Raw genomic sequence first — 27,141 nt, 5'->3', positions numbered from 1 at the left:
GCAAAATTGTTTTGGTATATTCTTTTCATCTAGTATAGTATAAAGTCTGGAAATGTGAATGTTAAGTATGAGATTGCTTTTAATATTTTATTTGTGTGCTTTAGGAAGTGGATCTTTGAGTTCCTAGTCGTTTAGTTGACTATGAAGCAGGTGGCAAATGTAGGTTTAGTTTGCACTCTCCTTCCTTCCTATTGTCAGAAGGCTTACAGATTGTGTTTGTTTGCTTTTCAGATAACCCTCAGGTAAGAGGTAGAGGAACAGCAAGCCCAAAGGCATGATCTGTAACTAAAGGATGAGAAACTAGAGGTAGGGTGGTTTGTGGTATCTGGTTTTTTGAAACCACAGAAATGCAGTATTCTTTTCTAAAACAGACTTAAGCACTTGCACCATGATTTTAAGGCCTGATTACCATAAAGCCATAGCATGTGAGTGATGAAGATTTAAGTTTAAAATTGGAAAAAGTGGGGCGCCTTGGTGGCTCAGTGTGTTAAAGCCTCTGCCTTCGGCTCAGGTCATAATCCCAGGGTCCTGGGATTGAGAGCCTGCATCAGGCGCTCTGCTTCTCAGGGAGCCTGCTTCCCTTCCCCTCTCTGCCTGCCTCTCTGCCTACTTGTGGTCTCTGTCTGTCAAATAAATAAAGTCTTTCAAAAAAAAAATTGGAAAAGGTGATCCAGTGATTGCCTGGAGAGAAACCACTTGCTGAAGCTCTGAAAAACCAAGACTCCTATCTATAATCACACAGGTCAATACCTGATTTCAAAACGTGGGTTTTGCAGTAAGCCAGGCAAAACAGTACATGCAACTAGCTTCTATTTGGGGAATTTAATCTATAAAGGTTCTTAATACACACTTGTATTGATTGCCATTCAAATCTAGGGGCTATTAGTGCTTGTGGTTATGGAAGGATTTTGAGATTATGTAATGACAGACTTGGGAAGCAAATCCTTCATATTGCAGAAGACTGCAAAAAAAATTTTTTTGGTTGACAAATAATGTATCTGAAATATTTCTAGTATCCTTTTTATAAAATGAAGAGTGTCCTGGGGTGCCTGGGTAGCTCAGTGGGTTAAAGCCTCTGCCTTCAAATTCAGCTCAGGTCATGATCCCAGGGTCCCGGGGTCAAGCCCCGCATCGGGTTCTCTGCTTGGCGGGGAGCCTGCTTCCCCCGCTCTCTCTGCCTGCTTCTCTGCCTACTTGTGATCTCTGTCTGTCAAATAAATAGGTAAAATCTTTTAAAAAAAAATGAAGAGTGTCCTAAAAAGATATTGTATATATAATAATTGAATCCCCCCCTTTTTAAAAAGATTTTATTTATTTGGGAGAGAGGGAGAGAGAGAGGGCATGAACAGGAGGAAGCTGCAGAGGGAGAAGCAGATTCCCTGCTGAGTGGATCATGACCTGAGTTAAAGGCAGATGCCTACGGATTGAGCCACCCAGGCACCCTGAGAGAATCTTAAGCAGTCTCCATGCCCAGCACCGAGCCCAAGCAGGGCTTAATCTCACAAACCTGAGATCATGACCTGGGCCAAAATCAAGAGTCGGACACTTAACTAACTGAGCCATTCAGGTGCCCCTTATTTATTTATTTTTAAGGGTTTTAGTTATTTAAGTAATCTTTATACCCAATTGTGGGGCTTGAACTCAAAACCCCAAGATCAAGAGTCATATGCTCCACCTACTTAGCCATCTAGGTGCCACTTGGATCCCTTTTAACCCACTGAGCCACCCAGGCGCCCCTGGATCCCTTTTAAATGGCAACATAATTTTAACTGATACTGATCTAGAAAGTTGGCTGTTGATGTTTATTCGAACTATATAGGTTACCCTCACTTTGAACATGTTGACTGAGAACAGCTTCAAAATGATATAAATATCTTTAAATAATGGTTATAAGTCAATTTGCATATCTAGAGGTTTTGTCAATTTGTTATAGTAGCCATCTTGTTTTTTTATTTATTTTTTGATTTTTGGGGAAGGTGATAATCTAAGCCAAAATAATTAAGCTATTAATATGCCTTCGTACTCTTTGCTGAGCACTTTTGAAAAACGTACTTAACTACATATATACAGTAGTATTTGCTTTTGGGCATATGCACTGAATGCATTGTGGGAAAGCTTTAAATTCACACATGTGCAAGGTTTTTTTTTCTTTTTTTCTGGTCAGTGAACACTATTGAATACTTCGATGAATATTTATGCAATGATAGTGACCATTCAATTCCTCCCACTTTTTCCCTTTACCACACACTAAAAGATCATAGGATTAGTTGTCCACTTAATTAACTTGTCCAAATAAAATATAGGACTGTCAGTGAAATTCCAGTTTTAGGTCAATATACCAAAAATGTATTTGTTATTTATCTGAAATTGGAATTTAACTGGACAGCCTATATTTGTAGTTGCTAAATCTGGCAGCCCTTGGTGGGAGAGAAGCAGAAAATGACTGGTGGTTATGGGCACAGTTGTGAGATTTAAATACAACTAGAGTATGCAATGATAAAGGTAGCCTTCACTCTAACAGGAATACTAAAATTTTTGAGTGCAGTGTTTAATTTTGAGTCCAACACTTTTTTCTTTGGAAGTGCATCAGTGAAAACAAAGCTCAGAAACAATAATGTATTGTTTAGGGATACCTTACTTTTTTTTTTTTTTTAAGATTTTGTTTATTTACTTGACAGAGAGAGATCACAAGCAGGCAGAGAGGCGGCAGAGAGGGAGGGGGAAGCAGGCTCCCCGCTGAGCAGAGAGCCTGATGCCGGGCTGGATCCCAGGACTCTGGGATCATGACCCGAGCCGAAGGCAGAGGCTTAACCCACTGAACCACCCAGTCGCCCCGATACCTTACATTTTTAAATGATAAAGTAAGGGAACAATAAATCAAATCTGGGCTAGTGGTTTCCTCAGAGGGAAAGGCAGCAGATAGAATAGAGCAACACAGTAGCTGTACTGGTCTTGATGCTATTCTTGTTCTCAGGTGACATGGGGAATCATTGTTCATTGTATTTGTTATGCTTCAGGATTACATGCATATGCTACATGTACTTTTTTGTACATATCAAAAATAAAGTAAGAGTTTAGAATATGTTTCAGTGAGAAAATTAGACTATATGCAGAGTTTCACTGCCTGTACTTTCCAAAATAAATTCCAGATCCAAAAAGTAGAGTCATTCATTTCCTTCCTTATCTTCTCCAGGTTAGCATCTTTAGTTTTATGTATAATTCTGCTTGGTTTCTAGAACATTCACTAAATTGTTTCTCTTTTTCAAATATGTTCTGTTTCATCAGTGTTTCTCTTAAATTGTGGTATCCCAATTGTACACAATATTCTTATTTATTTATTTATTTAACAGAGGGAGAAAGAGAGTAGAGTGGGTGGGCGGAGGGAGAGGGAGAGAGAATCTCAAGCAGACTCCCCGCTGAGTGCAGAGCCTGATGCAGGGCTTGATATGACCCTGAGATCATGACCTGATACCTAAATGTTTTTACCTGGTTTGCTTTTAAATCACATCTCCCCAATGATTCATTTTACCATTATCCCTACTACACTGCAGTCTTTTAAGATTTGGTTTATTGTTCTAATGTGTTATAAAATATTTTGGGGCCTTGTCAGCTAGTATATTCCTTATCCCTCACTTTGTGTCATCTGTAAATTTGGTAGATAGGCCCTCAGTGTCCACGTTCAAGACATTAATAAGAATAAATAGGATGGAGTGCCTGGCTTGCTCAGTTGGTAGAGCATGAGACTCTTGATCTCAGGGTTGTAAATTCAAGCCACACATCGGGTGTCAAGATTACTTTAAAAAAAAAAAAAGGAAGGAAGACAGAGCACAGGAGAAATTATTTAATAGTTCCTTATGATTTTTCATTGATTCGTTAATCAGCATACCTTGAGTAATGTTTAACCAGTTACAAACCTACCTAAGTGTATTCTAGCCTACATCTCTTTGCTGTCTATAAGGATATCATGGCTGGCTCAGTGGGTCAAGCATGTGACTTTTGATCTCAGGGTTATGGGTTTGAGCCCCACATTGGATATAGAGATTACTTAAAAATAAAACATTTATTTATTTATTTATTTATTTATTTATTTATTTATTTCAAGATTTTATTTATTTGACAGAGAGATATAGCGATATAGGGAACACAAGCAGGGGGAGTGGGAAAGGGAGAAGCAGGCTGCCCACCAAGCAGGGAACCTGATGCAGGGCTTGATCCCAGGATTTTGGGATCATGACCTGAGCCAGAGGCAGATGCTTAAGGACTGAGCCACCCAGACACCCTTAAAATCTCTTTTTTAAGAAAAGGGATTTAGTGCTTAAATCCAGATTTTTTTGTATGTATAGGGTATTCCTTTATATTGTAGGCCAGTAACCCTATCAGAAAAGGAAATTAGGTTAATCTCATATGATTGGCTTTCTGTGAATGCTTACTGACTCTTAATTATCTTTTACCCACACCTAGGGCCCTTAATCCATTTAATGGTATACTGAAGAATTTTGCTTAGAATTGACTCTGTTTATAGTTTTTAGCATCTACCTGCTTTCCAATGTTGACTATCTAGTGTTTTTCTCATTTTCTTCTTCCAGACTCTTGATTCTTTAAAGGTTTTAGATAAGGAAGTAAGCTGTGTAAATTCTTGGGGGTATGCTAGGGTATAATTTGTCTGGGACAGGAAAACTGAACTCATTTAGATTATCTAGGTACTTTTATCTCCTTGAATGCTTTGGGATCAAATTTCTCATTCTGCAGTTTTGCTTTTCTTTTTCTGGTTTGACGGTCAGTAATCTTGATTGGAAAAAGAAGAAGAATTAAGGCAGCCTTTTACATTATACTATTTGTCTATACATATAAGCAGACCTGTACCTTTTCTTGTTCTTGTTCTGAATATAAATTAAAATAAAATTTGTGTCTGTTTTTTTTAAATCCTAGCACATTTTGAGCATCAGTTTTTGTGATATTGTTCTTACAGGTGTTTGCAGTTTTCTTTGGACAAGTACCCGTTTCCTCCTTCCAATTTCTTCTGCATGTTTTCCTTTATTGTTTTAAAGATTTTATTTATTTATTTGACAAAGATCACAAGTAGGCAGAGAGGCAGGCAGACAAAGAGAGGAGGAAGCAGGCTCCCCACCCTGCAGAGAGCCCAACGTGGGGCTCGATCCCAGGACCCTGGGATCATGACAGGAGCTGAAGGCAGAGGCTTTAACCCACTGAGCCACCCAGGCGCCCCCTGCATATTTTCCTTTAAAATATGTTTTATGATATGACATTGTGGAAATGCAGTCAACAAAATTCAGACCATAAGAATTTCTACAGGATGAACAGCGTAGTTTCTTTTTTTGTTGTTGTTTGATTGGTTGATTTAAGCCCTTTTTTTTAAAGAGCAGTTATAGGTTCACAACAAAATTGAGAGGAAGGTACAGAGATTCCCCATTTACCTCCTCCCACTCACACAGGCGTAACCTCCCACATTATCAGCATACCTTACCAGAGTGGTACACTTGTTACAATTGAGGAGTCTGCATTGACACATCATAATCACCCAAAGTCCATAGTTTACTTGAGGGTTCACCCTTGGTGTTAGACATGCTACAGGTTTGGACAAATGTATGACATGTACTCCTCATTATGGTATCATAAAGAGTAGTTTAACTGCCCTGAAAATCCTCTTCAGGATGAATAACCTATTTCTTCCAATACATGAACTGCAAGAAATAAGAGATTGAAGGGGACCCTACTGATTGAGAGAGACGTATCAACTGATTATAACACATGGACCTTATTTGGATATTAATTGAAAGAAACCAACTGTAAAAACTAATTGAGACAATCTGGGTAATATGAATTCGTGACTGTATACTAGAGTATTGTTAAATTTGATAATAGTATTGTGGTTATGTTTTATTTTTTAATATGTTTTTTTAAAGAATTATTTATTTATTTGACAGAGAGAGAGAGACAGAGTGAGCGCAAGCAGGCAGAGTAGCAGGTAGAGGGAGAGGGAAAGGAGAAGCAGGCTCCCTGTTGAGCCAGGAGCCAGATGTGGGACTCCATCCCAGGACCAATCATGATCTGAGTCGATGGCAGTCACCAAACCAACTGAGCCACCCAGGTGCCCCTGTGGTGTTATGTTTAAATAGAAGTCTCTTTTAGATACATAACATTTTTCTGGGTAAAAATAAAACAGTTTCTGGGATTTGCTTCAGAATAATCTGGCAGGGGTGTGGGGGAAGAGTATTGGTATCATTATTGAACATGGTCAATATATTGTACATGTAGGTTCATAATATTATCCAATTTTGTATATGTTTGAAATGGCCGTAATTGAAAGTTGGAAAAACTCCCCCAGAATATGTTTTTATGGTCAGTCACATTGTTACTAGCAGATCCAGGACTAAAAGTCCTATCTCTTGGTTCTAGCTCATGTTATAAACTTCTAGCCCTTCAACTTCCAAATTGATGTTATGTTGCCTTCTCAGTCTCTGGGCCCCCCCGTGTCTTCCCCAGGCAATTTGTGGTGGCACTTTGGATTATCAAAGCTGTAATAAGTGGCCAGTTCTACTTGGTTGGCTACATACCCATGTGAAACCATGGTTTTTAGAATTATTAGGGTAAGTTCACAGGCTGCATGGGTTGTTAGAATCAGCAAAGAGGCTTGTGTCCTAGTCCTAACTAGGCCTTTGATCTTAGGTTAAGCTCTACAGTGGTTGGGATCATGTTGGCTTTGTTCATTGTTTTACACCCAGGGCTTAGCACTGTGCTGGTACATGGTAAACAGTAGGTAAATGTTAAATGAATGGGTTAATGTCTCCTTATTTATCCTCATTTTCCTCACATATAAAATGAGATAATTAGTATAAATGGTTCTTAAACTTCCTTCAGACACTTTTAAAAAATTATTTTTCCCATGGTACCTGAGTGGCTCGATTGGCCAAGCGTCTGATTTAGGCTCAGGTCATGATCTCAGGGTTGGGAGATTGAGCCCCGTGTTGGACTCCGTGCTTAGTGGGGAGTCTGCTCCCTCTTCCTCTGCTCCGAACCCTGCTTGCTTGCCCGCTCGCTCTCTCAAATAAATAAAATCTTCAAAACAATTATTCTTCCCTTTTAAAAAAAATCCTTTTAGGATTTCAGGGTTTGGTTTTGTTCTGTTTACTTTTTAGGATTTTGAAAAGAATTACTATAAATTTCTTTAACACCAGGCAACATCAATAGATAGGTATATGCACTTCTGTGCCCTGTGACAGAAAACCCACAGTTATGTTGCATCCACATCTCTTAAAAATAGCCTGCTGCTCTGCATTTTCTATAAGACTGATTTTGTTTTTCCAAAGTAAATGAGTATGTTCTTACAGTTACTAGAGTCAGGTTTAGCGAGTTACAAAGTCAAGGTATCTAGGAGGATTAACAAAGTGTTGTTTGCTTGCATATTTGTTAAGCTTTCACTGAAATTGTATTGAATGCAGTATTATTGTGTCAGAGCTTATAAAGGATTGGACATTGTGCTTCCCATGTACACTTGGTGAGCAATTTTTAGGTAAGTTGCAGTTATTGTCCTCAGATCCAAGTCTAGTGACTGGGCACAGGAAGTGTGACCTTATTATTCTAATGAAATTGTGCTGAAGGTATGTATAGGCTATCGCTGGATCAGGTCAGAGTTTATAAAAGAAAAGTAACTCCTGTATTGTCTTGCACAATCACCAAAGCAATGTTTTGAAGCCATGTAAATTTTAAAAATAATGAATATTGTGCAGACATTAAAATGAATTGTTCTAAACACAAATACCCTAGCTGCAAAAGGAAAACTATAATTAAAATGCTAAATGGATAGGGACTTAGAGAAACCATCTGTCACATTTATTTTATATACAAACATGAACTTTGTTAGTGTAAGCTCAACATAGTAAGTACATGAAAATAACTTTCTTATACAGAACAGAATATAATGAGGGGTGCCTGGGTGGCTCAGTACATTAAGTATCTACCTTTGGCTCAGGTCATGCATGATACAGGGGTCCTAGGATGAAGCCCTGTGCTGGACTCCCTGCTCAGCAGTGAGTTTGCTTCTCCCTCCTCCTCTCCCTCTGTGATCTCGTTCACTCTCACTTTCTCTCAAATAAAATCTTTTTAAAAAGTGTTTAATGACGTGAGATACTCTCTCTGTATTGAAAATTACTGAAGTTCTAGTTTGATAATTTTATTTTTATTCAAAACCCAAGTGGAAGCCACAGTAAAAATAATTTTAATCTTTGATCTGTAAGCCCCGTGGGGTTTTTTTTTAGTAGAATACCAGTAATTTTTTTTTACAACAGCCTTTATTATAAAGCTATTTTAGAAATTGCTTGTTTTTCATGTTTAAATTTAATAGTGTCATTGGTAGATATTGTCTTCAATTTCAGAAACTTGCAAACTCAAAGATTTTCTTTCTTTGTAACTAGTATTATTAGTATGTTTGAAGTTTTACTTATGCTATTAGGTAGTCAAGGAAGTTTAGCTTTTATGTTTTTGTTCAACTTTATAAGAAACACATTTATTATTTAAATTAAACTTTGTCAATCAGATATTTAAATATGTTGAAAATATTTCATTTAAAAATACTCTGTTGGGGCACCTGAGTGGCTCAGTCAGTTAAGCATCTGCCTTTGGCTCAGGTCATGATCCCAGGGTCCCGGGATTGAGCCCTGCATCAGATTCTCTACTCAGCGGAGCCTGCTTCTCCCTCTCCCCCTGCCTGCCACTCCGTGTACTTGTGCTCTATCTCTGTGTCAAATGAATAAAAAAGTCTTTGAAAAAAATAAAAATAAATAAAATTACCCTATGATAAAACTTTTCAAATGAAAAAATGAACTTTTGAAGCTCTCATTTTGGTTTGTTAGGTTTTATTTAAGTAGGGGTATACTACCAATACATAAGTATGTCTACTTATTTGGAGTTTGGTTTGGTTTGGTTTGGTTTTTTTTTTAAGCAGGCTCCATACCCAGTGTGGGTCTTGGATTCAGGACTCAAAGACTTAAAGTCCTTGCTCTAGGGGCGCCTGGGTGGCTCAGTGGGTTAAGCCGCTGCCTTCGGCTCAGGTCATGATCTCAGGGTCCTGGGATCGAGTCCCGCATCGGGCTCTCTGCTCAGCAGGGAGCCTGCTTCCCTCTCTCTCTCTCTCTGCCTGCCTTTCCATCTACTTGTGATTTCTCTCTGTCAAATAAATAAATAAAATCTTAAAAAAAAAAAAGTCCTTGCTCTACTGACCAAGTCAGCCAGGTGCCCCATTTTAGAATTTCTTTAAGATTTCACTTGTGTGGGGTGCAGTAAAAGTTATTTTTATGTAGGCATTTAGACTTTTCCTGGGGGAAAAGGTACTGACCTTAACCTGTAAAAACAATGAATCTAATTTATGATATTTAGCGTCTACAAAATTTTGAAGGAATATTTTTCTAGTTAACTAGATGTATAAAGTAATACTGGCTGTTTCTGGATGTGTGTGTTGGATTATGTCATTGTTTCCTACAGTATATCTCAAGTTTAAGGGAAATCTGAGGGTATAAGATTTAGATCATTAATCATGATATAAATCAGCATCTTCTCTCCTAAGCTAATGAACGGTCTTAAAATTTCCTAAAATTACAGGAACTCTAAAAAAAACTCCTGCTTGGGTGCCTGGGTGGCTCAGTGGGTTAAGCCGCTGCCTTCGGCTCAGGTCATGATCTCAGGGTCCTGGGATCGAGTCCCGCATCGGGCTCTCTGCTCGGCAGGGAGCCTACTTCCCTCTCTCTCTCTCTCTCTCTCTCTGGCTGCCTCTCTATCTACTTGTGATTTCTCTCTGTCAAATTAATAAATAAAATCTTAAAAAAAAAAAAAAAAACTCCTGCTTAAAGGTCATGCAGCTGTTTGTTGGGAATACCTAAAGTAGAACTTAATTTTCTTGACCTCTAGACACCCATTTCTCCTGTCCCCAAACTTGAACATGAATAGTTTAGGCCCATAATCGCCTTGATATAGTATAGTGTTATCTCTACTTTGAAGTTAGAGACTGAGAAATAGAGGCTGAGTTGAGCTATTGTCCAGAGATACTTAAGATTACAGACTCCTCCCTTACCTGGCAGCCACTTCTTTGGAAATGGATTCTCTAGTACAGCTGAAAATAAGAAGTAATAACTTAAGCAGTCTGAACAATCAAAAAAAGTGCCACAAAGTCCACAGTAAAATCGTGTACAAAAATTCTCATGGGGAGACCCCCACTCAGAATTTCTGGATTCTTCCTTTAGATTTACAATTCCAGTTTTGAAAACCTGGTTTCCCCTCTCAATGAGGATTAGAAGCAAAAATTAGGAGGGGATGGGGTGCCTGGGTGGCTTAGTCAGTTAAGTATCTGCCTTTGGCGCAGCTCATCATCCCAGGACTCCTGGCGTTAAGCTCTGCTTGGGCTCCCTGCTCCCAAGGGGGAGCCTGCCTCTCCCTCTCCCACTGCCTGCCACTCCCTGTGCTTGGACTTGCTCACTTTCTCTCTCTGTCACAAAAATAAATAAAATCTTTTAAAAAAATTAGAAGGGGATGGGGAGAGAAGCTTTTAAAGACAGGTACATGGCCAACTGTAAGAAGTGACCAATTAAAATGACCACTTAAATTGAGGAAAGAGATTCAAAACTGTAAAACAGAAATTCCAACCATAATAGCCTAGGGTCCTATAGTGTGAAGGCAAATAAAGTCCCTGCAAATAAGTGTCCCTGGAGGGTAGTACTATATTAAAATGTAGTGTGGTATTTAAGCATAATTACTCTAAGTCAGTAAGAAAGGGAAAATTTTATATCCTTTTAAGAAGGTATTTTCAAGGGGAAGATTACTGAAATGGCAAGACTTAGCCCATGATGTGCTTATTTACAAACAGCTTTTGAAATGGAAATTCAAAAATAATTAAAATACTTTCAAAAAATTGGCACTGAAAGAGAACCTTCATCTCTTGAAATATTATATATAGAATGTTTCATTATTTTATTCCCTAGCAGTGCCAAATCAATTAGGTGTTAATTGTAATTGTAAAAGGCACATTAGGATTCAGAGCTTTTGACTTAATCAATCTGGTCCAACTCAAGAAGCAGCACTAATTGCTTTTACTTCGATGTTCATTCATAACACCAATTAGGATATTTTCATAATCATCATCTTAACACCTTACCCAGAAAGGAGGCAGTATTGCGAAGTATTTTAGAGCGTGGGCTCTCAGCATCAAACTGCCTGGGATCTAATTCTGGCCCAACTATTTATTAGCAGTGCAATTTAAATGACCTCATCTGACCCAAGCCTCAAGTTTTGTTGTGTAAAATAGGGAAGGTAATAAAACTACCTCATAGGAAAGTTGTGAGGACGAAAGAAGCTGGAACAAGTCAAGTCTTAGCAATGTTTGGGGCACATGCTTAATAAATGTTGGCCATTGTTTTATTATTATTACAATGCCCCATTAGGAACACTTCCTGTGGGAATACTAAGTAATGATTTACTGTTTCTTAGGTTGAAACTAATTGTCCTTTTATAAACTTGGCACATAATACAAATCATTTTAGCTAAGATTTTATTTATTTGACAGAGATCACAAGTAGACAGAGAGGCAGGCAGAGAGGGGAGGGAAAGCAGGCTCCCCGCAGAGCAGAGAGCACGACTCGGGGCTCGATCCCAGGACCCCAAGATCACGACCCGAGCCGAAGGCAGAGGCCCAACCTACTGAGCCACCCAGATGCCACTACTTTCACTTTTTACTAGATGCCAATGTTCTATAAATGGTTCCAAAAAATGTATCATAAAAGAATTCTGGTCTTACCTGCAGGCTACCCTGGTAAAGACCATCTTAGGCTTGATTAGCCTAGAAGAAGGTATAGTAGTCTGAAATGTTTTACTGCCTACCAAGACCATAACAACTTCATAACACTTAAAATAATGTTTCAAACATGAGTGTCTTTTGTTACTAGTTTTTTGTTTAATGGCATCACAGAATGTAAGCCAGATCCATTTTAATCACCAGCTCAGTATAATCTGATTTTTTTCATATTCCCTGTTGGTAAGTGGGCTGGAGTTTGACAGCCTTTAGGGTATCTTTTCTGTGTTCAAAAACTGGACTCGGGCTCCCCGCTGCTGACAAACTGCCAGAGTATCTTGGAGGCACTTGCTGAAGCTCATCATTTGTGAGTTTGGATGAAGCAGTTTAAAGCTGCTAAAGAAACTCCCACTTACTGTGGGTGCCCTATGGCTCTCACTTAGTCCTTACAGAAGTTCTGTGAAATAGAGTGCTTTTACCCTTTTACAGAGGAGATTGAGGTTTGGAGAAATTAAATGATTTGATCAAGATCACATGTAGAGTAAATGGTAGAAAGACTATTGAAGCAGAGTCCATATGCTTTTGAAAGCTCTTGCTCTTTTCATTATGTCCCCTTGGCTCTCAGAAGGAAGTAATAAATTACTCTTTACAGTTTGTACATCGCTATATGTAAAGTCCTGTTAGAACCAATCTGGACTATTTCCATGTGTGTCAACAATTGGCCCATAATTTAGATCCTGTGACTAAACGGCCAGAAAGCGTTCTTTATGAAATCGGTTACGTAACAGATAAATGTGGCTCCACATTCTGTGTGTATTTTTTTTTCTTTGACAGCTAAAAAACCTGGTTAGATTTCTCAAAGTGAAGGCCATAGGGAAAGTAGATTTTCTTTTTCTTCCCTTTTCTACCTCATACGGGGCTTAAGTTTTGTTTTTTGTTTTTTGTTTTTTTTTTTAATCTTACTTCATTTTGCATCTACACCTCTGAGGCGGGTGATTTTTTTTTTTTTTTCCTAATTGGCATTCAGAATATATGCCACAGGGGCGCCTGGGTGGCTCAGTGGGTTAAAACCTCTGCCTTAGGCTCGGGTCATGATCTCAGGATCCTGGAATCGAGCCCCGCATTGGGCTCTCTGCTCAGTGGGGAGCCTGCTTCCTCCTCTCTCTCTGCCTGCCTCTCTGCCTACTTGTGATCTCTCTCTGTCAAATAAATAAATAAAAATCTTTAATAAAAAATAAATTTAGGGACGCCTGGGTGGCTCAGTTGGTTGGACGACTGCCTTCGGCTCAGGTCATGATCCTGGAGTACCGGGATCGAGTCCCGCATCGGACTCCCAGCTCCACAGGGAGTCTGCTTCTCTCTCTGACCTTCTCCTCATTCATGCTCTCTCTCACTGTCTCTCTCTCAAGTAAATAAATAAAATCTAATAAATAAATAAATAAATAAATAAATAAATTTTAAAGAATAAAAAATTAAAAAAAAATTAGAATATATGCCACATAGAAATTCAAGCCCCTTCAAGGTTTTTGTTTTTATTTTTGTAATTTTGATTGCACTTACATTGTTCTAGACATCCTTTGTGTGGAATCTTTTTTCTTTTTTAAAGATTTATTTATTTGAGAGACCGTGTGCTTGAATGGGGGGGTAGAGGGAAAAGGAGAAAAGCAGACTCTCCATGGAGGGTAGAGCCGAATGTGGGGCTTGATCTCACCATCGTGAGATCAGATCAAGAGTCCAAGGCTTAACCTACTGAGCCACCCAAGCACCGCTCTTTTTTCCTTTTTTTAAAAATCATAATGGCCTTGGTCCTAATCACCTCTGGATAAAGAGAATTTTGTTACATAGCAGTATAGGTTTGCCCAGGAAGCCAAATAATTAGGAATATATTTTTCATTTCTGGAAATTGTCCTTTGTTAATATGGAATTATATTGTCCAGGTACTACAGTTACATGGTGCACATTATTTTATATAGCTACTGGGGTTTTTGTTTGTTTGTTTTGGGTTTTGTTTTAAGATTTACTTACTTTTAGAGAGAGAGAAAATACACATGACATGGGGAGGGGGGGTGAAGGGAGAGGGAGAGAGAGACTCTTAAGCAGGCTTCATGCCCAATGTGGAGCCCGACTGTGGTCTTGATCTCACAAACCTGAGATCATGACCCAAGCTGAAATCAAGAGTTGGGAGCTGAACCGACTGAGCCACCCAGGCACCCATAGAAAATTTACTTTAAAGACATTTATCATGGAAGAGCACAGAATTTTATTTCCAAGGATACTTATTATAGTGTTAAACATCATAAGTACCTGGGAAGAGAAAAGGTATATACTCAAATCTTTAGATTGTAGGATTATGGGTCACTTGTATTTTCTTCTCTACTTCTTTATGTTTTCTACATTTTCTATGTGCACAGAAGACTTTTTTCAATCACAAACTATATAAATTTTTTTTATGTGGGCTTCTCTTGAATAAATGTATAGAAGTATTTCCTTTCTTGATTCCACTATTCACCTCCTTCCTTTTATTTCTGTACAGGTCTCCAGGAAAGGTTGGAATTTCAACATTAAAGGTAAGTTGTGTTTTCTGAGAGTTATATTTCTACAAGTAGTGTACACTTCTCATTCATTTTTCTATTTTATGTAAATCTTCATTTTCTTGCTTTTGCTGTTACTTATTTTTTGGTAAATAATATTGTCCCTGTGTCTTATTAGGTTTTATTAGGTACTCTAGAAATAACAAATACTCTGCTATAAGGAAGGGACTGTTAATTTTTAGATTTCCACTAATTTTGTTTTATAATTTTTAGAATAGAAGAATACTATAAAATACATGTGTATGTTAATTGAAAAAATAATTCTTGCGTGACAGAAATGCAGAATAACCAAAACAATTGTATATTTCTTATAGGCACATGCCTTAGCATCATCAATCTATATAAAAATCAATCCCAGCTTTATTTCCAAGCAAAGGAGTTTGATATTGAGATGTTATGCAAGTGAGAGCCATTTTAGGTCCAAGAATATCACCAAACAAAACTGTTTCCATCAAACAGAATTTATACTGTATGTGTATGTTTGAGTATGTCTGTGTATAATATATATATAATTTCAAACATGCTATATATTTTTTTAGTACCAGTGTCCCTACCTTCTATTTATACACATTGGATACTGATCTCTTTTATAAATTGTGATATGTTCATATGGCATATTCTATAGCAGCAGATATGAATGAATTGGTAATATACAGTGACATAGATGAATTTCAGCACCATAGTGTTAAGTGGGGGAAAAACAAGTCACAGTAAGATACATACAGTAAGATTCCATTTATATTAAGTTCAAAAACACGTGAAAGAATATATTCTTTAGAATGTAATGTTTAGCGATAGAAACCTGGTAAAACTGTAAAGAACGGCAAGCGATGATAAACACAAAATTCAAGGGATCCGACATCTCTGGGGGGAAAGAATGTAATAAAAATGAAGAAGGATATGCAAGAGGTTGAAAGCTAATGGTAATGTTCTTTTTCTTAAACTGAGTGTTTAAGGGTGTTCTTCATTCCTTATATTTTTTAATAAAAGTTCTCGTATTTACTCTATTTGATGAAAACAGTTTTTAAAAATAATTCCTGACATGGTTAAAATCTGCTCAGTACAAAAAGTAGATGGTTGAAAATGTAGCTTCTCTCCCATTCCTCATCCTCCACTTCCCAGTCCCCACACCCAGAGACAATTGCTGTTTATGCCTATACGTTTTAAAAGCCACTTAGCTCTAAGATATTTATAGGTTATAAGAAATAGGTTTGCGAGAAAAAAAAAATAGGTTTGCGAAATTTACTTTGTCTCAGTAATTATAGATTGTGCTTAACTTGAATAAAATTAAAAAATATACATATTTAGTAAAAAAAAAAAAGTTGGATGGTGTTCTTTTTTACTTTTTATTTTGAAATAATTACAGATTATAAGAAGCTGCAAACAGAGTACAGAGAACTCCTGTGTATCTGTCATGCATTTCACCCAGTGGTTAGATCTTAATTATAGTACCATATCAAAATCAGAAATTTAACATTGGTACAATATGAATGTATGGTTTTGCTTCAGTTTATTACATATATATATATTTGTGTAACTACCACCACAAGGTGCAGATCTATTTCATCACCATAAAGATCTCCCTTGTGCCACCCTTTTATAAAGTCACGCCCACCCCCTCCCTCACATTATCCCTAACCCCAGGCAGCCACTAAGCTGTTTTCCATTCCGGTAATCTTGTCATTTGAGAATATCCTATAAATGTAATTATATAGTGTGTGACCTTTTGAGACTGGCTCAAAGGATTGTGAGCCAAATCGTTGCTTGTATCAACAGTTTATTCCTTTTTATTAAATAGTAGTCTGTGGTATGAATGTACTCAGACTATTGAGTGCATATCATGTATAACAGCGTATCTATTGATATTAAGCAGTCCAAAGACAGATTTGGTATAGTCCTGATTTTTTTCTGATTTTACAGTCTCACAGAAGAGGAATGTATATGAGGTATTGGCGTTTGTAGAATAGAGTACACTTTAAGTGCTCCAAGCAGTTTGGAAGAGGAAGGGGGTGATAGAACAACAGGAGAGAGCATGGGTACCAGGAATTGCAAAGAAAAGTTTTCAGGAAGGAGGAAGAACTTGGGCTGGCTTTGAAAATTGGGAGAGAACTGCGTAGGCAGATAAAGAAAAATTGGGAAAGCATTATATGTTAGGCAATAGCATAAGCTCATTAATATGCAAAAGTATAGAATTTGCTGGGAGCATTGAAAAGCTGGTGTGACCTATATAAATGTTTCATCAGTGAAATGATGGAAAAGTAAAGTGGGGGCAGATTTGATGAACCTCAAATGTCAGTTTAAGAACTCTGGGCTTTGGAACACCTGGGTGGCTCAGTCAGTTAAGCTTCCAACATTTGGTTTCTGTTCAGGTCATGATTGAGCCAGGGCTCTGTATGGAGTCAACTTGTCCCTTTCTCCCCTACCCCCCACTTTCCGATAAATAAAATCCTTAAAAAAAAAAAACTCTTGGCTTTAAAATTTTGAAGCAAGACATTTTAAAAGTCAATTTTTATATGTCTTAACAGTTGTGCTCTTCAGAGTTTTTTGGCTGGGGGAAAGGTGGAAGGGTGGGAGATAGTTTGGAGGAAAGAGACTAAGTGCAGGGAGAGCTGTTAAGAGGCATTTAGAATGTCACGACTTGAGACTTGGACAAAGGATCTGTGTTGATAGGAATTGATGGATGGACATGACCACTATTTTAAGAATTATTCTTGGTTGTTTTTCTTTTTTCCTCTTTGCAGCAAAAGAGAGTAGAGGTCATGTCTCTAAATAAAATGTTTTTTATTTATTTTTTATTTTTTTTTAAAGATTTTATTTATCTGACAGAGAGGGACACAGCCAGAGAGGGACACAAGCAGGGGGAGTGGGAGAAGGAGAAGCAGGCTTCCCGCTGAGCAGAGAGCCCGATGTGGGGCTCAAACCCAGGACCCTGGGATTATGACCTGAGCCGAAGGCAGAGGCTTAATGACTGAGCCACCCAGGCGCCCCTAAAATATTTTTTTTAATTTCACTTTTGGGGCATGTAACTGCTTCAGTCGGAAGAGCATGCGACTCTTGGCTTGATCTGAGAGTCATGAGTTGGAGCCCCACACTGGGGGTAAAGGTTAACAAAAAATAAAAACAATAAATAAACTTTTAAAAAGTTAAGTAAATACATAAAATTTTACTTCAGTTGCTGTTAATAGCTTCCCCTTCCTCACTAGTAAGAACTAGAAGTGACCTGAATTTTTTAATAACTGACATTTTGAGCTTACTGTTCTTTAGTAGATAATAATGAAAATCTCCTAGAGTGTAGATTACTTTTTTTTTTAAGATCTTATTTATTTGGGGCACCTGGGTGGCTCAGTCGGTTAAAGCCTCTGCCTTCGGCTCGGGTCATAATCTCAGGATCTTGGGATCAAGTTCCACATCGGGCTCTCTGCTGGGCAGGGAGCCTGCTTCCCTGCCCGCGCCCCCCCCCCCCCGCCTGCCTCTCTGCCTACTTGTGATCTCTGCCTGCCAAATAAATAAAATCTTTTTTTAAAAGATTTTATTTATTTGACAGAGCACAAGGAGGGGGAGCAGCGGAGGAAGAGAGAGAAGCAGGCTCTCTGCTGAGCTGGGAGTCAGATGCAGGACTCAATCCCTGGACCCTGGGATCATGACCTGAACCCAAGCAGACACTTAACAGACTGAGCCACCCAGGCACCCCAGGTATAGATTACTCTTGTACAAATTATTTGTTAAAATGATTAGTCTTTTATTGGATGTGCTCATTAAAATTAAAAAGCTCAAACTGTAGAACTGAGTACTGTGAGGAGGGTACAAGTGGCTTTCTAATATCCAACAGAGATGGAGGGAAACCATGGACTGAATTGCTAGACACTGAATGATCCTACCATACCTCTTTTTTTTTTTAGGTTTTATTTATTTATTTGAGAAAGAGAGCATGATCAGGGTGGGAGGGTGGATGTGGGGAAGGGACAAAGTATGAGGGAGAAGCAGACTCCCCACTGAGCATGGAGCAGGATGCAGGACTCAGTCCCAAGGCCTTGAGATTATGACCTGAGCTGAAGGCAGATGTTTAACCAGCTGAGCCACCACCCATGCACCACCCCTCCCCCAACTATACCTCTTAAGGAAATCTATTCCTGGGGTTGTGATAGGCATGGGTTAAAGCAATGGCCTGATGGTGGGAAGCTGGGATTTGGTAGGCCTTGTGCTTTGGTAATGCAGCAGCGCATCTTCTGAAGGAGGTAATAACTGAGGTGTGTCTGAACTTCTAGTTGGTGTTGGTTGTCTGCAGACACACTCTTGGCTTCCATTGCTTTACCTCCACAGCCTGATCAGGGTGCTAGGGGAAAGACCTGAACCTTAGACATACCCGAGAGAGAATCACAGCTGACTATATATGTGCTGGATCAGGTTTTACTAAGAAACCTTCTGATGAACTTCTCTAGAGATTAGATCCTCTGGTAGGTGCCATATCACTCCATTAAACTTGTGACTTAACTGCAGTTTACCTTATAGAGGTTGATACCTTTCAAAGGTTCAAAGTCCAGGAGAGTTTTGTTAAAGCTAGATAAAATAGAAGTCTCACCACTGCTTGGCAGTTTTGATCAGTGTGACAATGTTAATCTGTGATGGTTGTAAGTACTTAATTCAAACAAATTAAATTGAGGCACAGGAATTATTAGTGTGTATGTTTGCTAGGTTTAATTTAGGGAACATACCCATGGAATTAATGTTGTATAGTGCTTCTGATTTTCCTACTAATGAACAGTTATTGGAGGATAATTGTATAAATGTACTTAATTCGTAAGATAGTTGAAGCTGGTTCTCTAATATGCATTAACTGTACTTGATGACCATCAGCCTTTCAAGTATTCTCTGTCCTTCATCTTATCAATATTATCTTACCTAATTGGTTTTGATCAGAGTTCTTTTTCTTTTAGTTTAAAACCAGAATTTAATTAAAGATACATAAACTTAAGGTATGTGTATTTACTAAAGAAATGCCAGAGCCACGCATTATTCAGCATTCATTTAGCAAATGCTTACCTTTCCTGGCACTGCTTTAGGTGCTGGGTACATAGTGGTAGACAGAGCACAGCCCCTGCTCTCATGGAGCTTACATTCTAGCGGGGCAGGGAAGAGATAAAAAAAATAAGCAAGTTAACAGGGTCGTTTCAGATGGAGATAAGTACGATGAAGAAATGGAAAATATAGATAATGTGATAGAAAGTTAAGCAGGTAAGGATATTTTAAGGTGGTCAGGGAAGGTTTTTCTAATGTGATAACACGTGAGCTGTCACCCTAAGGCGGTAAAAAACCATCCAGTTGGCCACAGTGTGATTGTAGGGTTATGGTGGCCAAGGGAGATGAGAAATACAGAAGGTGTCAAAGATGTAGGCCTTCATGGGTTGTGGTAGAGTTAGGATTTTTTTAACCTGACACTTTAAACTCCATGAAACAACTTTTCAGCTTGAAGATATCGGAAATCCTAAGGAAATGTCTCTAACACATTAAATCTTCAGCATTATGTTGATCTGGAGTAATTTTATCACATCACTTATCATGATCATATCCTAATACTTGTATAAGTGCTACCTTCATATGTACATCGTTATGTGCCTTGGGTTGCTTATCTGTCAAAAATGGTTATTGTGACCTTCTCTGACTCAATCATGTGTACCAAGAATTATGAAAAGTTTTTTTTTTCTCAGTATCATTAATAGCATTCAAATTGCTATACTTCTGTAAACATAATGACATTTTAGAATGGAGACAAATACTATGTTTACATTTGCAAATGTGTAATTGTCTTATTTTACCAGAATTTTTTTCCCAACAGAAAAGCCATACCCATTTCTATGTTGTCTGACCTCCCAGATATATATATATATGTACGTATGTGTATATGAATGTATACGTAGATATATATGTATTTTTGGTGGGTTTAATTTTCATCTGTTACTGTTTGGAGGACTTTATTTAACTTCTGTTGTCTTGATTCCTTTCATCTAAAGCATGTAGCATTTTTAAGAAAACTGTTCTCTGAATGTGGTTTTTTACATAATGTACTTTTATATTTATGCATATTTATGGAGCAATACTCTGGGAAAAATAGGAATTCTGATTCTTGCTTTAAATCCTTCATCCTTTTTTTAAAAAATCCTCCATCTTTTTAAACTACAGAGGTACTCAGTAGTTTTTACCTTCCTGTATGGTTCTTAATGTTAAAAAGATGGGCACAGTTATAGGAAAATAACTTATTGCCATAGAAATCCGAAAATTGGGTGCTTGGGTGGCTCAGTGGGTTAAGCCTCAGGTCATGATCTCGGGGTCCTGGGATGGAATCCTGCATCGGGCTCTTCGCTCAGTGGGGAGCCTGCTTCCTTCTCTCTCTCTCTCTCTCTCTCTCTCTCTGCCAGCCTCTCTGCCTGCTTGTGATCTCTCTCTGTCAAATAAATAAATAAAATCTTAAAAAAAAAATACCAAAAATTGCTGACCAGTAGTAACCTTATACAAATCACATTTTCCTACTTAGCATAAAATACCTGGCCATCTTCCTCAGACAAACATCTAAGCCCTTTATGGGCCTTTGCTTTATTAATGCTGTGTTTTCTAATTTGTACCCATCTTAAGCAGAATTTTAAAGAAGTCATCATTTGATCTGTTTTTCTTTTCTTTTTAATATAGGAAACTGAGAACACTGCACACCAAGTTGGAAATGAGTCTCCTGTGCAAGAACTCAAACAAGATGTGTCTAAAAAGGTTGGTAAGATATAATGCCAGTATTAGTTTAACAGATGTCATATGTATATGTTGTATTTAAAGTGGAAAACTTTCTATATCATTTTAGTACAGTGCTGTGTACTTGGCAGATGTTCAGTAAATGTTCTTTGAATCTTGAGTTTGAGATTAAAGACATATCAGACTTTTTAGAGGTCATTTCAGAAGCAAACTAGTCTATCATTGTTCCTTTAAACAATATTTTGAAAAATGTTTTGTAATGTATTTTTATTTTTTATGCTCTGTTTTTATAGAATAAGCTGTGGCTATTCTTGAAGTTACTATCCAGAGTTTAAAAGGTTTTGAAAAGCTCAGTGCAGCAAATTCTGATGTCTTTAGGAGCTAGAGGTTACAAGAAGTCATTACTCTGATAATGCCTTTGATACCTTTTAAAGAATTAATGCTTTAAAGCTTTAGAGTTCAGTTTACTAGAAGAGACTGAGCACAAGATAAAAATTTTGACAATGGGTAGTTCATAGAATCAGGAGAAAACCCGAGGAGAAAGGGTGCCTTGTGTTCATTCAGTTATACTTCTTGTGAGTACTTTCTGGGCCTCTGGCCCCGTATTAGTCAGTGGGTTTCTGGAGACAAGGAACATGACACATTCTCTGTCCCAGAGTTTCTCAATAGTAACACTTTGGGCTGAATTATTTTTTATTGCAGAGGGAAGGAGACACTTTTCTGTGCATCATAGGATATTTAGCAGCGTCCCTGGCTTCTACCCACTAGACATCAGTAGATTCCTCCCTACCTGCACCCTACCGTGACAACTAAAAATGTCCTACAGACATCACCGGAATTTTGGGAAGGAGTACTAGGCCAGATCACCCTTGATGAAGATCCATTGTTCTTCCCTTATGGAATTTATAAATTTAATGAACTCCATATTTTAAGTGTTATTTTATTTTATTTATTAGGGAGGGAGAAAGAGTGGGGAGGAGCAGAGAGAGAGAGCGAATCTTAAGCAGACTCCATGCCCAGCATGGAGCCCAATTCCACAACCCTGAGATCATGATCTGGGCCAAAATCAAGAGTCAGATGCTGAGGAATGCCTGAGTGGCTCAGTCAGTTGAGCGTCTGCCTTCAGGTCAGGGTCATGATGCCAGGGTCCTGGGATCAAGTCCCACAGTGGATGCCTTGCTTGCCAGGGGGCCTGCTTCTCCTGTCTGCCATTCCTCTTGCTGTCCTCTCTCTGTCTTCCTCTCTGACAAATAAATAAATAAAGTTTAAAAAAAAAAAGAGTCTGATGCTGAACCAACTGAGAGACCCAGGTGCCCCATTGGACTCTATATTTTAATATTGATCAGCTTTTTTCCTTTAAAAGGAATTTTGGGGGGAGAAATGGTATTGTGTATCAGCATAAATAAGACAACAAAACTAATACCATTTTTTTCCTTTTTAGATCAGAAGTTGCCCACAGTTCTACACTGTAACAGTGGTCTTAATTTTTCAGCATTCCTCTCACGCATTTGCATGCATTTTTGTTTTTTTCGGTTTTCTTTGCTTAGTAATAGTGTAGAAAGAATTCTGTATTTTACTTTTTCCTCTTACCATTATTAGTTTTCATCATATTTCTACACAATTTCAATATTCAATTTTCATCTGATAATGTCAGTTTCTGTCTAATGTATTATAAGGCATCTAGCCATTTTTATTGTTGAAAACTTGAAATGTTTCTATTTTTTCCACTAGAGTTCTTCTTTTCCTTCTTAAGAATTTTTTTTTAGGATAAATAATAGTGTTCAAAAAAGGTGATTTTTAAGGAGACTTTAGAAACTGAAAAAATAGTAAACATTATGGAACAGTTGAGTGAAGCTTAAGGCTAAGTCTCACTTTAAGTTCTAGTCTTTTCAGTTGATTTAAGTATCACATCTGAATGATTAAAGCTGTGGGAATATACACTGCTCCAGGCAGGACATAGTCCCTGTCTCCAGGAGCTGCTTATGTTTTAGTAGAGGCAATTAGTTAAACACAAAACTGAATGTAAAGTGTTTATATAAACTTACAAAACTGTAATAAGAACAGAAAGGGAGACTTAACTTCCTGCTTGAGGATAGGAATGGGGAAGACCTCATGGAGGAAGTAACGTCTGAGCTGGTTCTTGATGAATGGATAAGATTTACACAGGCAGGGGTGAGAGTTGAAAGGCATAACCAAAGGCATGGGGAAGAGAAAATGAGCAGAATGGTTGCAGATGAGACTAGAGCCCCAGCTTAGGGCCAAACTATGGGAATGCCTCTTATATCATTCTAAAACATCTGGTTTTATAGTCACTGGAAAATCAGTTTTTTGAAGCAGGGGAGTTGTTGTGGAGCTAACAGTTGCTTTAACATGTTTATCTCTATGTTGGTCTCTTTTTTTAAATTTCATTTGTCATTATGTTCATTATGCCTTTATTAAATATAAACAACAAAACAATTTGGGGACTGACTCAAGCACCATTTGCCATAGAGATCCTTTTAGTTTAAAGAAAGTACATTTTGGAAGTATGTCCAGGGGAGAATATGATAATTGTTTTGTAATACAAAGGGTGAAGTGATGGAGTTCGTATCACAGAAGATGAGAAGGGAAGATAAGAGGGTATGTCCCCTGTTAGTGTGTCTTTTTTCCTCTTCTATTTTTTAAATTAACATATAATGTATTATTTGTTTCAGGGGTACAGGTGTGTGATTTATCAGTCTTACACAATACACAGAGCTCACCACTACACAAACGCTCCCCAATGTCCATCATCCAGCCACCCCATCCCCCTCCACCCCCTTCTGCTCCAGCAATCCTCAGTTTGTTTCCTGAGATTAAGGTTTGTCTCCCTCTCTGGTTTGGTCTTGCTTCATTTTCCCTTCCCTTCCTCTATGATCCTTTGTCTTGTTTCTCAAATTCTTCATATCAGTGAGATCGTATGATAGTTATCTTTCTCTGATTGACTTATTTCACTTAGCATAATAACCTCTAGTTCCATCCACATCTTGCAAATGGCAAAAGTTCATTTCTTTTTTGATGGCTGCATAATATTTGTGTGTGTGTGTGTGTGTGTGTGTACACACATATATACACATGCACACACACACCACATTTTCTTTATCCATTGATCTGTCGATAGAATTCTAGGTTCTTTCCAGTTTGGCTATTGTGGACATGCTGTTAGAAACCTTGGGGTGCACATGCCCCTTCACATCACTATGTTTGTATCTTTGGAGTAAATACTCAGTAGTGCAATTGCTGGGTCATAGAGTAGCTCTATTTTCAGCTTTCTGAGGAAGCTCCATGCTGTTATCCAGAGTGGCTTCACCAGCTGGGATTCCCACCAACAGTGTTGCATCCTCACCAACATCTGTCATTTCCTGACTTGTTAATTTTAGCCATTCTGACTGGTGTGAGGTGGCATCTCATTGAGGTTTTGATTTGGATTTCCCTGATACTGGGTGATGCTGAGCACTTTTTCATGTGTCTGTTGGCCATTTGGATATCTTCTTCACAGAAATGTTGGTTCATGCCTTCTACCCATTTATGGATGGGATTATTTGTTCTTTGGGTGTTGAGTTTGATAAGTTCTTTATAGTTTTTGGATACTAGCCCTTTTTATCCAATATGTCGCTTGCAGATACCTTCTCCCATTCTGTCAGTTGTCGTTAGGTTTTGTTGACTATTTCCTTTGCTGTGCAAAAACTTTTGATCTTGAAGTCCCAATCTATGTTGGTCTTGATTCTCACTGTTCTTTTGGTCTTTCCCTGCTTGCTACCTCCTGAAGCCCAGAAAATAAAAATTACAGGGTTAGGTACCACACGTAGGTGCCATGAGGGCTTGTGGAGAGGGGGAAAATATGGGCCTTGTGTTTCAAAAGCTAGTATCTGCTATGGAGAATATATAGAAAGAGCTAGCCCATATACTACTTTGTGTTTATATTATAGTTCATACTCTAGTGAATGGTAAGATTGATACAAGTTTAGTGAAGGGATAAGGGATTGGGGAAGACTTATGGTTTTTTACCTCATTTTAACCCCTCTTCTGGCATTAGCCTTTCCATTATGCATTTCAGACCTTTACAGTCACTTCATGCTCACTGCGCCCACATGTATCCTGTTCACTTTCAGCAGATAACCTTGTTTCTGACTGCAGGAAGACATTAGAGACTAAGAAGCCTGAATTTACACCGTTTCTGCTCTCACTTCCCTTGTCTGCAAATTCATTTTTATCTTTTGCCTCTTTTTCAAGTCTGAGAATATAGTATTTTTTTTTTCTGTCCAAAGTAGCATGGTATAATATAAAAAACACTGGATTTTTGGGAAAAACCTGGATTTCAGATTCGACTTTGTAGTTTACTAGCTGTAGGACCTTGGACAAAATTTTTTTTCTTGGTCAAAATTCCTAATGCCTTTACCTCAGATTCTTGTTTCTATAGAAGGGAGATAATCTAGCTATCTCAAGGCCTGTGTGATGATTAAATAGAAAATATGTGTGCAGGCCTAATACACAATAGACCCTCTTTCTTTTGTTCTTTAGAACTTTGTTATCTTACTTTACATTGGCTCCTTCCCCTCAGCTTGTGAAAATGCTGGGTCACTTTCTTGCAGCCTCTTCCATTTATAGTCAAGCCTTTTGAAAACATGGGTTGTGCTGGCTATCTCTATGTTGTCACCTCTTACTCATTCTTAAACCCACTGGCTTCTGTTATCACTGAGGTACTCAGTAACCACCTAATTGACAAAGTAGGTGGATCCTAGTTAATATTCCTGTGTTAAAAGTGTGATCAAAACTAAGATAAGAGGCGCCTGGGGGGCTCAGTTGTTTAAGTGACTGCTTTCCACTCAGGTGGCCCTGGGATCCAGCCCCATGTTGGGCTCCTTGCTCAGTGGGGAGCCTGCTTCTCCCTCTCCCTCTCTCTCTGCCTGCCACTCTACCTCCCTCCCTCCCCCCTCCCCAGCTTATGTTCTCTCTCTCTCTCTCTCTCTCTCTCTCGGATAAATCTTTTTTTTTTTTTTAAAAGACTAAGGTAAAAATTTGAAGGTTGAGAAAAATTATGTAGACTATGCTGGGAAATCAGAGAGGAATATTCTTGAGCAGCAGTTATGTTGGGTTCAAGTCAGCAAGAATTTGTGGTAAGCGAGATCAGGATGGCTCTGTGATACGTTCTGTTAACTTTCTGGAGCCAAGGAATTGAGAAAGCAGAAGTCATCCGTAGTTGGGCATGGTGGAAATATAAGTGGACTGAGAGATTTTATGTGGTAATAATGACAGTACTGGGTAGAAAATACCTTTTCTTTTAAATGTTGGTAGAACATATAGAAACCCCATCTTTAAGTTTCAGCTACAGAGAAGAAATAAAAAGGGAAAGGCCAAGGTGAGCTGAGGGTTTGAACTCTTTTCGTGGTCCTGCCGCTTCTCTGAATGGTGCAATATTACGTGTAGTTTGTTTAAGAATGTTAATCTCCCTGCATCTGCTGGCTTTTTCTGTCTTAGGCTTGAGTTCAGAAGTAAACAATTCTTTGTGCTAGGTGGTTTTGAGTCTTATGGTTTTGTTAACTAGGCTCAAAGCAGTAGGTTGTTACTGGAACTAACTTGGCATAAATATGTAAATGAAGAATGACATGAAGAGTCTGAATGTAAATTTAGGTCTGAACTTTATTTTACAAGGTTGGTTGAACTTTGTGATTATACATGCTAACAGATTCCCTATTATAATGGCTAAAAGTTCAGATTCTGGAACCAAACTCCCAGGATTTTTGCCAACTTCATCGCTTACAAGCTCTGTGTCCTGGGACAAATCACTTGATCCCTCTATGCCTTTGTTCCTTCATTTGTGTAATGATGATATTAAGAATGCAATCGCATATGGTTATTTGTGAAGATTAAAAATGTAGGGGCGCCGGGGTGGCTCAGTGGGTTAAGCCTCTGCCTTTGGCTCAGGTCATCATCTCAGGGTCCTGGGATCAAGCCCCATATCAGGCTCTCTGCTCAGCAGGGAGCCAGCTTCCTCTTCTCTCT

At 38.3% G+C, this 27,141-nt stretch overlaps 1 protein-coding gene across 2 annotated transcripts in view; it reads left to right on the top strand.

The window, feature by feature from the left end:
- The window catches only part of WDR44 (WD repeat domain 44), an 89,590-nt gene that overhangs the window by 17,319 nt on the left and 45,130 nt on the right, over nucleotides 1–27,141 (top strand). Inside the window, exons 2-4 of one of the 2 annotated variants that reach the window (XM_082716333.1) lie at nucleotides 14,328–14,361; nucleotides 21,067–21,141; nucleotides 23,689–23,739. In XM_082716333.1, coding sequence (XP_082572459.1) covers nucleotides 14,328–14,361; nucleotides 21,067–21,141; nucleotides 23,689–23,739 — 160 coding nt within the window. The remainder of the gene's footprint in view (nucleotides 1–14,327; nucleotides 14,362–21,066; nucleotides 21,142–23,688; nucleotides 23,740–27,141) is intronic. The other variant, XM_082716334.1, reaches the window with a different exon arrangement.

The sequence above is a fragment of the Mustela nivalis genome (genome assembly GCF_964662115.1).
Source record: "Mustela nivalis genome assembly, chromosome: X".
Taxonomy (NCBI): Eukaryota; Metazoa; Chordata; class Mammalia; order Carnivora; family Mustelidae; genus Mustela; species Mustela nivalis.
This window is presented reverse-complemented; position numbering and strand designations above follow the sequence as displayed.